Here is a 12316-nt window from a genome sequence, read left to right on the forward strand (position 1 = left end):
CATGGATTGCCCCCGGAAAGGGCTGGGGCAGGTTTCCACCATTCTGTGTTGAAACAGTCTAGTTAAGTCTTGAGTAAAAGTGATGCCTCTTCTCCAGCACGGGATCCTGATATTTATACATTACGCATTGTGTCTTGCTCTCCCAAAAGAAAGCAAGAGAGAAGAGACATCTCTTGTGTAGTGATCAAATGTTATTGAATGGGAAACATACCTGTTTTCATGTGGTACCACACCACCTATTATTGGCAAACTCATCCTTGATGGTAACCCAATCATATGCGATCCACACCCCCTGGCAGAGACATCATCATCTTGCATAAATCCACCTCACAGTTCACCATACTAAATCATCTTCCCATCTCTTTTGAATTTCTTTGCACCTAAGAAGCACTCCTACTGACCTCACCTATCACTTTCCACCATACACCTCGTTACAATATGCACGTCTCAAAACATTTTGAAGTCGGATTCGCCGTTAACATAATCAACACTGACAACATCTACTCCAGGGATTTTAATTTCAATTGCGCACACCATTATGAAAGTGATGACACACTCCTTCGAGGACATCATCAGCTCTCTTCATTTCACGTCACACAGAGCTCCTGTCTTCCTAATCTACCAGAAGATTTGAATTTGCAGTTTAATGAGATTCACTGGGAATTATTTGTATCAACGTAGCAGTTAAGAAGATTTCTTGAGGCATATAGTAAAAGGTCAGCACATACCGATACATAGTACCTGTCCGTTATCTGCATCAATGCTAAATCCAAAGTCCATCTATTGGACCTTCTGTGGGCCTGTTTTTTTCTAGCTGTAAATAAGGGTAGCACATCCAATCTCCAAACACATTTTATATATGTTTGAATATGGATCTTTTCAACCACTGGAAAATATTATAGAGGTTTGATTCTCATCTCACTCTATGCACACATCCTGAAACTATGTAACTCATATAATCTGAAAGAAACACATTAGTTAGATTCCTTACCTTAGAATATCCCCAGGCGTCAGGCTGGATACGGAAAGATTTTTCGTCAGCAATACCCTTGCGCGTCGCTAGACGTCGTCTGCGGCTCCGCGTCCGTCGTCGGCGTCGTGATCGCCGGGATGATGTCGTCGGAGTACTTAGATGTCGTCGGAGTACTTAGACGCCGCCCTCGCGTGCTGACGTCAGTTCTTCTTTTTTCGGTGCCAGTAAGCGCAGATCCGGGAAGAGCATACCCTTTAGTCACTTTTTGACTAAACTTTTTGAACTTTTTTGGTTCCTATTTCGAGTCGACCTCGACTCCTGGTGCCGGTAGGGATGCCCGGGTTCAAGCCGTGCGATGCCTGTCACCACCTGATGTCGGTCACGGATCACCACCCCCGGTGTCTCTACTGCCTTGGGGCCGACCACGATGCCGAGTCGTGCCTCGACTGCCGGGCCTTGACCTCGAAGGCTAGGAGGGAGCGGTCCCGCAAGCTGCTCAAGATCCAGCAGTCGGCTCCGCGCCGCTCAAGGTCCCGGTCGAGGAGGAGGTCGAGGGACCGGTCACGGAGCCACAGCCATCACCGCTCGTCGGGGTCGAAGTCCTCGCATTCCGGTAAGTCGAGGCGCAGTAAGAAGTCGAAGAGACGACATCGCTCTTCTGACTCCCCTCGCCGGTCGCGCAACTCGGCTGAGGGTTCGGGTGGCACCACCCGCGCGGCTCCATCGGAGCCGCAAGAGTCGCATCTGGCCCCATACCCTCCGGTCCCTGGGCCCGATGCGACTCCGACGGAGATCCAAGACTTCCTCGTGGCCATGAGGAGTCTCGCTCCGCCGTCGAGTCCTGCCGGCGTGCCTTCGGGCGCCGCAGGTCCGACTGGGGGGCCTAGCGAGCCGGTGGCTCCGGCGCCATCATCAACTTCGGTCCCGACGCCGCAGGCCCCCCGGGGGATCCAGGCCTGGATTCCGGTCGACGCCGGGGCCAGTGCCGACCCCTTTGTTGCCGCACCCGGCGCCGTCTTCAGATGACGTCGTCCCCAGGTTTAGTCCTGGTCCGGGCGCGGCATCAGAGCGGCTGACAGATTCATCTACCGCCTGGCTCCGACCTTTCCACCTGTCTACCAGGAGTCGGATGACGGGGACGACTGGGAGGGGTCCGAGGACCCTCTGGCACAGCAGTGCCAGTTATCTCAGGACTGGGCAGAAGAGCTGGGGGATGCCAGTGGTCTTGACACCTCCCCTGACACTGGCTTCATCTCTCCTCCCTCCGTGGCTATGGAGGAGGGTGCTACCTATTCTGTGGTGCTGCGCAGGGCTGCCGAAGCCCTTCAGCTGGAGCTCCCTGCAGTGGGCGTGAGGACTAACCTCCTCACTGAAGTGCTTCAACCGCCGGTAAGCTCCTCGGAGCCTCTGCTGCAGTTCAATGAAGCACTGACGGACTTTCTGATGGGCACCGGGTCCAAGCCCTCCACAGTCCCTCCTGTGGACCGGAACGTGGACCAGAACGTGGCCCGGCACCACCGCCCGCACCGGGCCACCCCAGCTTTCTGTCGGTGCACCCCACGCATGAGAGCCTGGTTATCCAGGCCTCTACCTCCCAGACCGCCTTCCTGTCCGCTCCCCCGGATCGGGAATCCAAAAGGTTGGAACAGTTTGGAAAGAAACTGTTCTCCTCCCTTAGTTTGGGGTTGTGGTCTATCAATACCGCGTGCCTTTTGGACCGTTACACCCACTCTTTGTAGGATACGGTGGCGGACGTGCTGCCCCAGTGTCCGGAGGAGGCCCAGACACGGCTCGCCCAGACTCTTGCCGAGGGGTGGGATACGGAACGGTACTCAAAACGATGTGGGCTTGACACAACGGACTCGCTAGGTAGGGCAATTGCGACCACGGTGGCGATTCGTCGCCACGCCTGGCTGAGGTCCACAAATTTCTCCGGGGAAGTCCAGAGCACCCTCATGGACATGCCCTTCGATGGCCGTCGCCTCTTTGGCGACAAAGCGGATAGTGCGCTGGAGCGCTTTAAGGACTCCAGTGCTACGGCCAAGTCCTTGGGCCTCTCGGCCCGCGACCGCAAACTTCCGCTTTTCACCAAGGAAGGGGCGCCCCCACACGTCCGTCTAGCCACAGGCCGCAGAACCAGCCTCAACGCGGTCGCGGATGTGGATTCCGCCGAGGCGGAGCAGGGGGACAGAGAGCCGGTCAGCCCACCTCTACCTCAGGCAGCATCTGCCTCAAAGCCTTCCTAGTCCAAGCTTTCAGGCCCATTCCATGCCAGTGGGAGGCAGAGTTCGCCATCATCTGCTCCACTGGTGTACCATCACATCGGACAGGTGGGTGCTCCAAATCGTCCAAAGGGGCTACTCCCTCCCCTTCGAGGCGACCCCTCCAGCCATGCCACCGCAGTAACACTGCATGTCGGGGGATCACTTGCAAATTCTGCAGGAGGACCTTATGGCCCTCTTGGCCAAGGAGGCCATCGAGCGCGTTCCTGGCCCAGAAGTAGGTCGGGGTTGTTATTCCCACTACTTTCTGGTTCCCAAGAAGGGCAAAGGGGGCCTACGCCCTATCTTGGACCTCAGGAGCGTCAACGCCTTCCTCCGGAAGGAGAAGTTCAAGATGCTCACCTTAGCTCAGGTTCTGGCTGCCCTAGACCCTGGAGACTGGATGGTAGCGTTGGACTTGCAGGACGCTTATTTCCACATCTCCGTCCTGCTGCCCCACCGGCGTTACCTGCGGTTCACGGTAGGCCACGAGCATTTTCAGTATACTGTGCTCCCCTTCGGCCTCACCAGTGCCCCTCGGGTGTTCACGAAAGTGATGGCGGTGGTCGCAGCTCATCTGCGCAGATTAGGGGTTCCAGTCTTCCCCAATCTCGACGACTGGCTGTTGAAGGCGGGCCCGCCCCAGGCAGTCGTCTCCCACCTCCAGACTACGGCCGACCTCCTGCATTTGTTGGGTTCTCCATCAATGTGCCGAAGTCGCATCTGAGTCCCTCCCCGAAGCTCCTTTTCATCGGAGCGGTTCTGGACTCGGCGCAGTTCTGAGTCTATCCTCCGGAACAGAGGGTTTGGGATATTCAGGCTCTGATTCCGATCTTTCAGCCTTTATCCCGGGTTTCGGTCAGGTTGGTACTGCGGCTACTGGGTCTGATGGCCTCCTGCATCCTGCTGGTACATCACGCCAGGTGGCGGATGCGGGCTCTGCAGTGGGACCTGAAGTTTCAGTGGGCCCAGCATCGGGGCAACCTGTCCGACCATGTCTTGATCTCAGAGGGCACTGCAAGACAGTTGCTGTGGTGGCTCACGGACCGCGATTGGGTCAGTGGCAGATCCCTTTCCCTACCCCAACCGGAGCACGTAGTGGTGACGGATGCGTCCCTCCTGGGATGGGGGGGCCACATGGGAGAGGCAGAGATCAGAGGCCTCTGGTCTCCGGTGGAGTCCCGGCTCCATTTCAACCTATTGGAGCTGCGGGCGATCTGACTTGCACTGAAGGCATTCCTTCCCTCTGTTCGGGGAAGTGTAGTGCAGGTGTTCACGGACAACACCACCGCCATGTGGTATTGCAACAAACAGGGTGGGGTGGGGTCGTGGACCCTTTGTCAGGAGGCTCTGCGCCTCTGGACATGTCTGGAACATCAGGGCATCACCCTGGTGGTCCAACACCTGGCGGGCTCTCTGAACGCCAGGGCAGGCGAACTCATCCGCCAGTGCATGATGGATCACGAACGGCGTCTGAGCTCGGACGTGGCGCAAGGACTCTTTCGGCAGTGGGGAGAGCCTTGGTTAGATCTATTCGCCACCGAAGAGAACGCGCAATGTCATCAGTTCTGCGCGTTGGAATTTCCAAGGCGGCACTCGCTCGGAGACGCTTTTCGTCATGAGTGGAGTTGCGGTCTGTTGTACGCCTTTCCGCCTATACCACTTCTGCCCAGAGTGCTGAAGAAGATCAGGCGCGACCGGGCCCAAGTCATCCTTGTGGCTCCGGATTGGGCACGAAGATACTGGTATCTCGAGCTACTCAGTCTATCACTCGATCCCCCGATTCGACTGCCTCTTCAAGAGGACCTTCTGTCGCAGCATCAGGGGATGGTCCTCCACCCGAACCTGTCCAGCCTCCACCTCCATGCGTGGAGATTGAGCGGCGACAGTTGATGCCATTTGACTTGCCTCCTGAAGTCTGTGATGTCATTCTGGCAGCCAGGCGTCCCTCCACTAAAACGTTGTATGCCTGCAGGTGGAACAAATTTGTGGCATGGTGCACACCAAAGGCTGTGGATCCCCTTTCCGCCCCTCTTTCTGAGGTTCTCCTCTTTCTTTTTTTCCTGGCCCAGCAGGGCTCTGCTCTGGGAACCATCAAGGGATATCTTTCAGCTATTTCTGCTTTCTTACGGCTTCCTGATCAGCCTTCTCTTTTCAAATCCCCTGTTGTTGCTTGATTCTTTAAAGGTATTACTCATATGTTTCCTCCTGTCCCTTTCGTAATGCCTCAGTGGGATTTGAACCTGGTGTTAACCTATCTGATGTGCGCTCCCTTTGAGCCACTTCATAATTGTCCTCTTCGTCTTCTGACTATTAAGACTGCTTTCCTGGTTGCCATCACCTCTGCTAGACGGGTGAGTGAGCTCCAGGCTCTATCTTCTAAGCCTCCTTTCCTTTCCGTTCTGTTCTGTTCGGACAAGGTTGTTCTCAGGACTCGTCCTTCCTTTCTCCCTAAGGTGGTAACTGCTTTCCACATCGGCCAGTCTGTTACACTGCCCACTTTCCGCCTCCGCATCCCTCGAAAGAGGAAGAGAGGCTCCACCGTCTGGACCCAAAACGGGCGCTGTCCTTCTATCTGGACCGCACAAAACAGTTCTGGGTGGACGACCAACTCTTTGTTGGCTACGTGGGCGCTCAGAAGGGGCGGGCAGTGCACAAGCGAACCATCTCTCGGTGGGTCGTTTTGTGCATTAAGGCCTGTTATTCCTTGGCTAAGAAGGACCCTCCTGTGGGGCTGAGAGCTCATTCCACCCGGGCCACGGCGGCTACTACTGCCCTGGGATGGGGAGTCCCTCTGCAGGACATTTGTCAGGCAGCAACGTGGGCCTCGCTGCACACGTTTGCCAAGCATTACTGCCTGGACAGCCAAGTCCGGAGAGACGGCTTCTTTGGCCGTTCCGTTCTCCAGGACTTCCTAGTGTGATCTTTGTTCGCAGACCCACCACCGGGGTTGGTATTGCTGGGGTACCTATTCTAAGGTAAGGAATCTAACTAAGGTGTTTCTTTCAGATGAACAAGTTACTTACCTTCGGTAACGATATATCTGTAAGAAACATTAGTTAGATTCCTTACCGCCCCACCCATCCTCCCCATTCTGCGAACTGATATCTAAGGTTAAGGTCATCCCTTTCAGGGCCCTAGATTCATGGCACCAGTGTCGGTCTCTTGCATGGCTCTGTGTTCCTAGCGCGGAAAGCTATGGACAAGAACTGACGTCAGCGCGCGAGGGCGGCGTCTAAGTACTCCGACGTCATCCCGGCGATCACGATGCCGACGACGGACGCGGAGACGCAGACGACGCCTAGCGACGCGCAAGGGTATTGCTGACGAAAAATCTTGCCGGATCCAGCCTGACGCCTGGCGATATTCTAAGGTAAGGAATCTAACTAACTAATGTTTCTTACAGATATATCGTTACCTAAGGTAAGTAACTTGTTCATTAACTGTATAATCTGCAAATTTGCTGACATCTTTTATACTGATATGTTCTACATCTTTGTCTTCTTCAGGCCTCCTGGTGTGCTATGGTGCTTACGTACTGACCAGGGGAACAATATGTGCCTCCCGAGCGTTACATCATCAGATGTTAGACAGCGTCTTGCACCTTCCGCTACAGTTCTTTGAAACAACACCTATGGGCCAAGTTCTTAATCGCTTTACCAAGGTATCACAAAGAATTACTGTTGTAAAAATGCATGCACATAAACAAAGTTCTCTTTTTTTGTGTTTATATAAAAAACACTCTTGGATTGCCGTCTCAATCTACATGTTATGTTATGTTATATATTTTGTAAAGCGGACAGCTGCCCCAGCAAAGGGGTGTCCCAGTGCTGAAACTGCAAACTGTTATAGGCACTGTGGGAGAGGCACCGGAGACCAACTAAACAGGAAAGAGGTGTGTTTTAATGGCTTTGCGGAATAGAGCATGGTTTTAGATACTTCTGATGCTCAAAGGAAGAGAGTCCCAGAACTTCGGAGTGAGGACGCGAAAGGAGCCTCCTCCCCCTCTGACTTTCCTCACCTGGGGGAAAACAGCCAGGTGTTGGCCCATTGAGCGTAGCTGGCGGGTGGGTGTGTAAGGCGAGAAGAGCATACAGAAATGAAGAATAGGATGAATTTTAAACTTGAACTCGTACAAATAAAATAATCTAGTGCAACATTGAAAAACTCTCAACATGAAACAATACTGAAATCTGCAGATAAATGTTTTTTCTCAGGTAAACTGTGGGCCTTCCATTGGCCACATCGGTTGTGAAAGGAAATCTACCAGCTCTTGAATTCGAGTAGAAGTGGAAATCCAAATTATATTGAATTTAGCAAGGGAAATATATGCTGATTTTATGATCAAATGTGTGGAAAGAGCTTATGTTTTTGACTTGAAATGTATATATTAATTTGTGTCTCAAATATGTATATATTAGTGTGCAGATCTCTCAAACACACTTTCTGGGAAAGAACCAGCCATGGACAAAGTACAAGGCTGTGGCGCCAGCGATGTTTTTGAGCAGTTGGATAATGGCCGCTAGATTAAGAAAGAGGAACAGACCCCCCACTTGTATGGTGTTTGCATGCATTCTGTTGTCTCAGGTGGTGAAAGCATCGAAGATGACACTGTGATAACTCCTACTCCGGGTTTGTTACCAGAGCTCATTGTACCTTCTCCTTTTTTCACTTCTATTTCCATTTCTTTGTCTTTTCCTTTTCTTTTCTTTTTTTTATTTTGCTTTTCTGTTCCTCTTACTTCTCTGGGCTTCCTTCTGATATCATCAGGACAAAATAAGGTATAAGGATATACTATAGATTAGTTTGAGCTGTGAGGAATATTTTTGGTCTCTTCTCTAATGGGGATATCAATGATGCCTCAAAGCGATAAAATCTCTTCACCCCAGGTTTGTATTTGTTGTATTATTTTGGGGAATAACCTGACATCTGTAACTGTGTCCTTATTCGAGATGCTTGCGGGATTACACAAAGCTTGTGCAGGGCTATGATCTATGCTAAGTGCTCCTTCATCAAGTGCACAAAGCATTTATCATGCGACGTAAGGAAAAGTATTGCACTCTCCATAACACAAATGCGACCTGGCGAGTATACCCTTGTATTGTGATGATCACAACAGAGACAGACAGCTGCAGAAACATGTGATTTGCAACTACAGCTATGTGATACACCGACTGCGAAACAGGCCAGCCTTCAAGATAGGAGCAGTAAAGTGTCCCCACTCTGGCTTGTACTGTGCATGAATTCATCCAACTCCATAGGAATTGGTTTGGGGTGTGGGGGACGGGGGGTTGGAATCTTCTGTGTTTGATACCATAGAGCGCCCTCGGGTGGTGTACTGACTGTCCATAAGCTACTCTGCCGTGCACCGTCAGTGCACCTCCTGACAGACTGTTTGTCCCTGTGCCTGTTTTGTAATATGGCTTGAGGAGAGGGTTAAAGGCATTCTCTGTTTAGTGTATGTACTCCCTACACTGAGAATGCATGGATGTAAAACAGAGGCTGCAGCATCTGTAATAAAGAGCCCCTTTTGCAATACAAAAGTCCCCTTTGGGCAAAAATAATAGGCTCAGACCACTTTTGTTCCCTGGCTGTTTATGTAATATAGATCTTTGTTCTGAGGTCGGAGCATAAGGCTCAGGTGCTTTGTGGTTCATGCGAGTGTTGGAGGCAGGTCATATAGGGAAATCCTGAATGTCTGGTAGATGTTGCTTTGATCCTACTACTTGATCGTTCATCTCTCCTTCGTAGGCCCGGTAGGAATCAAGGGGAGAGTGAATCTGTACTTTCGTGCCAATTATGGTATTTACCAGACAGCCAATAGGATGGATTGAGTAGGACATTATCAAATAATCGTTCTGCTTCTGTTTTCAGGACATATATGTAATTGATGAGCGGTTTCATTACTACCTGCGCACCTGGTTAAACTGCATGCTCGATGTGATTGGGACTCTCCTTGTGATTGTGTGTGCTACACCGCTTTTCATCGTCGCAGCTGTTCCCTTGACCATCCTTTATCTAACCATCCAAGTAAGTGACATTAGTTAATATTCTACAAATAAGACATGAATTAATGGACGGAGTTAAATACGGTGACAAAGAGAGGTAGGAAACCTGTATGAAAATAGAAGTAGACTGAATCTTATAATTTGGAATTTTACAACTAGTGACCCATTACAGATTGACTGACCTTTTGAAAAATCTTTGGAGATCCGGTGGCCCTGTTGCAAAGACATTTCATCTTCATTATGTACAGGTCTGACCCTTAAAAAAATCTGAATGATGTTTATACATGTTTGTATGTGGTACTTGTATAGCATAAACCTAGCCAAAATGCAGAGGAGGATTCCACAACGTCAAATTAAGGACAGAGTCAAAGTTATGTCCTTGAAGCAGCTTTTGTAACCAGTGCATTACTACTGATGGATACTGCTGGCCGCAAAAAGGTGTTGTTTGGCCTTGAGGGATATAGCATCCAAGAGACTGAAAAGAATTTCTCCTGTCTGCTCTGAATTTCTTCGTCCACATCCAATTGTTACAAGAACTCAAATTGGGGCCATGTGATTGTCTTACCCTCATGAAGCAACTAGCAGAGCAGAACAAAGACACTACTGTCCTCATTACTCTGCAACATATACATACATATGACCTTTTTTCTAAAAGATTATTGAGACCCCGTACCTTGTTGGTTAGATCCACCAGTTTATTCATAAAACTCACCAGAGACTGAGGTTTCCTTATGTGCTTCCAGTCTGCTGGAGCCTAAACTCAAAAGGCAGCCTTGGAACTGTTAGCGCAGGAAGCTTTTACTCTCATTATCTTAATCTCAACAGGATGTCTAACTGTCAGCTACCCAATGAGGACCATTGATTGGTAGCCAACTTACAAATTGATGAACACGTTCAAGTAAATTAGTCTCAAGACTATACTTTAGAAATAAAGTATGGCAATTGGTAGACCAAACCCCCTGAAGATGTTTAGTCAACAAGAATCATACAAATTAAAAGCTCTGCCGTGGCTACAAAGTACAAGAGCAAAAGAACCTGATGTTTTTAAAATAATCTATGACTACCTTTTATTATACATTTAGAAATTAGCCCAGGTTCTGTAAAGTAACATCAGACACAATAAGACTCAGACAACTTTAGAGTATTGAGTTTTTGTATTAACGATCCAAAATCGATGCATATAAGTAACATTTAAAAAAGTTCAGTCATAAATCTAACAGTTCAAAATATAAAATCACACATCTAGTTAAAGTAATCTACCCCGAAATATAAGAATCCATAAGAGGATGGTTTTTGGTAATACAATCTCTACCATCAACAAAGGAAGAAGTTGTTTCTTAAAAGTTCTCTAAGAATTGGCAAAGAAATCAAGTTAAAGTCCACTAGGGGCAAATCAATGGGAAAGAGGGAATGGAGCATAAAGCAGGAAAATTCAAGTCTGGTATCTCACCAAACTGCTCCAATTAGTCCGGCAAACAAGTTCCTCAGCAAGATCAAAAAGAAAAGGGGCATAATAGAAATAGTTCAGCAGACAGGTAGGAGGCAAGGGAGAGTGCCAAGAGCAGTCTGAGCTTAGACATAAGCTCTCCTCAAAAGGTGCAAAAAGCATCTTGCCTCTCTTCCTCCTGAATGGTGAAGTTTTATAGTACATATTTGTCATCATGACATCATTGGTCAGTCCACAATGGTCTGTACATCATGTGATCATTCTTCAGTCTTTCCAGGTACAAATTGTTACTCAAACTTAATCTGCCCACATAAGTCATGCGAAACGGATGTCTTCCATCCTCACAAGTTAATAGTCACAGAGCTTGTTCATCTCGTTACATTTTATGGATATAGGAAAAAGTCACCTTCTCAACATTCCAACACAAGGGGTAAAGATATGTCCTTGTTCTCATAAGGAATGTTGCATGAACCAAAAACAAATAAAGCAACATTTGCGAAATGTATCAAAGATTATTGTACAAGGCTATGAAATAATGCAGCTGATGGAGAAAAACATTTTAACATGTTCAAATTCAAAATTTCATCTTTTAGTGTAGCAAACTCCTAAGGCATAATGAAATAAATCACATTTATCATATAGAAGCTTTTTTGCAATGTTGTCAGTAATTGGTACACCGAAATATTCAACTCCAGTAAGGCCTACAACCACTATTTTAGGGAAGTAGTAACATGTAAATTAATTCTTAAAGTCATTAAAATAAAATCGTTCGTGAACACAAATGATTATACAGTTAAGCACTTATACTGAAAATTTCAGACATCGACTATATTTCATCTAGGATTTGCACTAAAGTCTAGTTTGTTAGGAAACTCTGCAATGAAGTCAAATAGCACTGCTAAATTATCAGCATCTTTCATTGCATTTCTTGCTAAATAATGGAAGGTAACCAGTTACTTAAGCATCTTAAATTCACTAATTGATTAATCCTACTGTTTCTACTTAGTAAAGCACGCTTTTAGGGCGCTGGCTTATCAACTTTTACTAAGCGTTTTTGACGTTTTTGTAGGCGTGTGAAAAGTGCACATTTATTCTCACTGTCATAATTCAGTGTGGTGTCATGTAAAGGCAAGATCCGCTTTTACTCTTCCTCCGAACCAAACTTGTGTGACAACATACCACAACAGAACATTTATGTCAAACAATTGTATGACACCAGTGTTTCCATAATAATCTCCTGTGCACTCTGTAATGCAATGAACAATCAACATCTATATTCAGCAACCTAACACAATATCTGGCACAACAGTTAACAAAGCCATAAAACACATTCTTACACAACCCTAATTTCAGTCTAACCAACCTCCAAGACAGCATGCAAAGTAAACTATTGTAATACCTTCTTGGGTGCTGAGAACACTAGCCTTCCATCTTGATAGACCATGGCGAAGGTCTTTTGACCAAATCAACTGATGTCATTGTACTGTTGGTGGCACAACTGGTGCTGTAGGCCCACTAGTAGTGTTTAGATTACAGGCCCTGGGTATATAGTATTCCACTTCACAAGGGACTTACAGGTAAACTAAATATGCCAATCAGGTATACACCAATGTCACCATGTTTTAGG

General features: G+C 48.2%; 1 protein-coding gene across 3 annotated transcripts in view; it reads left to right on the forward strand.

The window, feature by feature from the left end:
- Positions 1 to 12316, forward strand: part of LOC146805741 (ATP-binding cassette sub-family C member 2-like) — a 417933-nt gene that overhangs the window by 330425 nt on the left and 75192 nt on the right. For all 3 annotated transcript variants that reach the window (XM_085623042.1, XM_085623044.1, XM_085623043.1), the window contains 2 exons: positions 6744 to 6898; positions 9109 to 9264. In XM_085623042.1, coding sequence (XP_085479168.1) covers positions 6744 to 6898; positions 9109 to 9264 — 311 coding nt within the window. The remainder of the gene's footprint in view (positions 1 to 6743; positions 6899 to 9108; positions 9265 to 12316) is intronic.

The sequence above is a fragment of the Triturus cristatus genome, chromosome 8 (assembly GCF_964204655.1).
Source record: "Triturus cristatus chromosome 8, aTriCri1.1, whole genome shotgun sequence".
In the NCBI taxonomy this organism is placed as follows: Eukaryota; Metazoa; Chordata; class Amphibia; order Caudata; family Salamandridae; genus Triturus; species Triturus cristatus.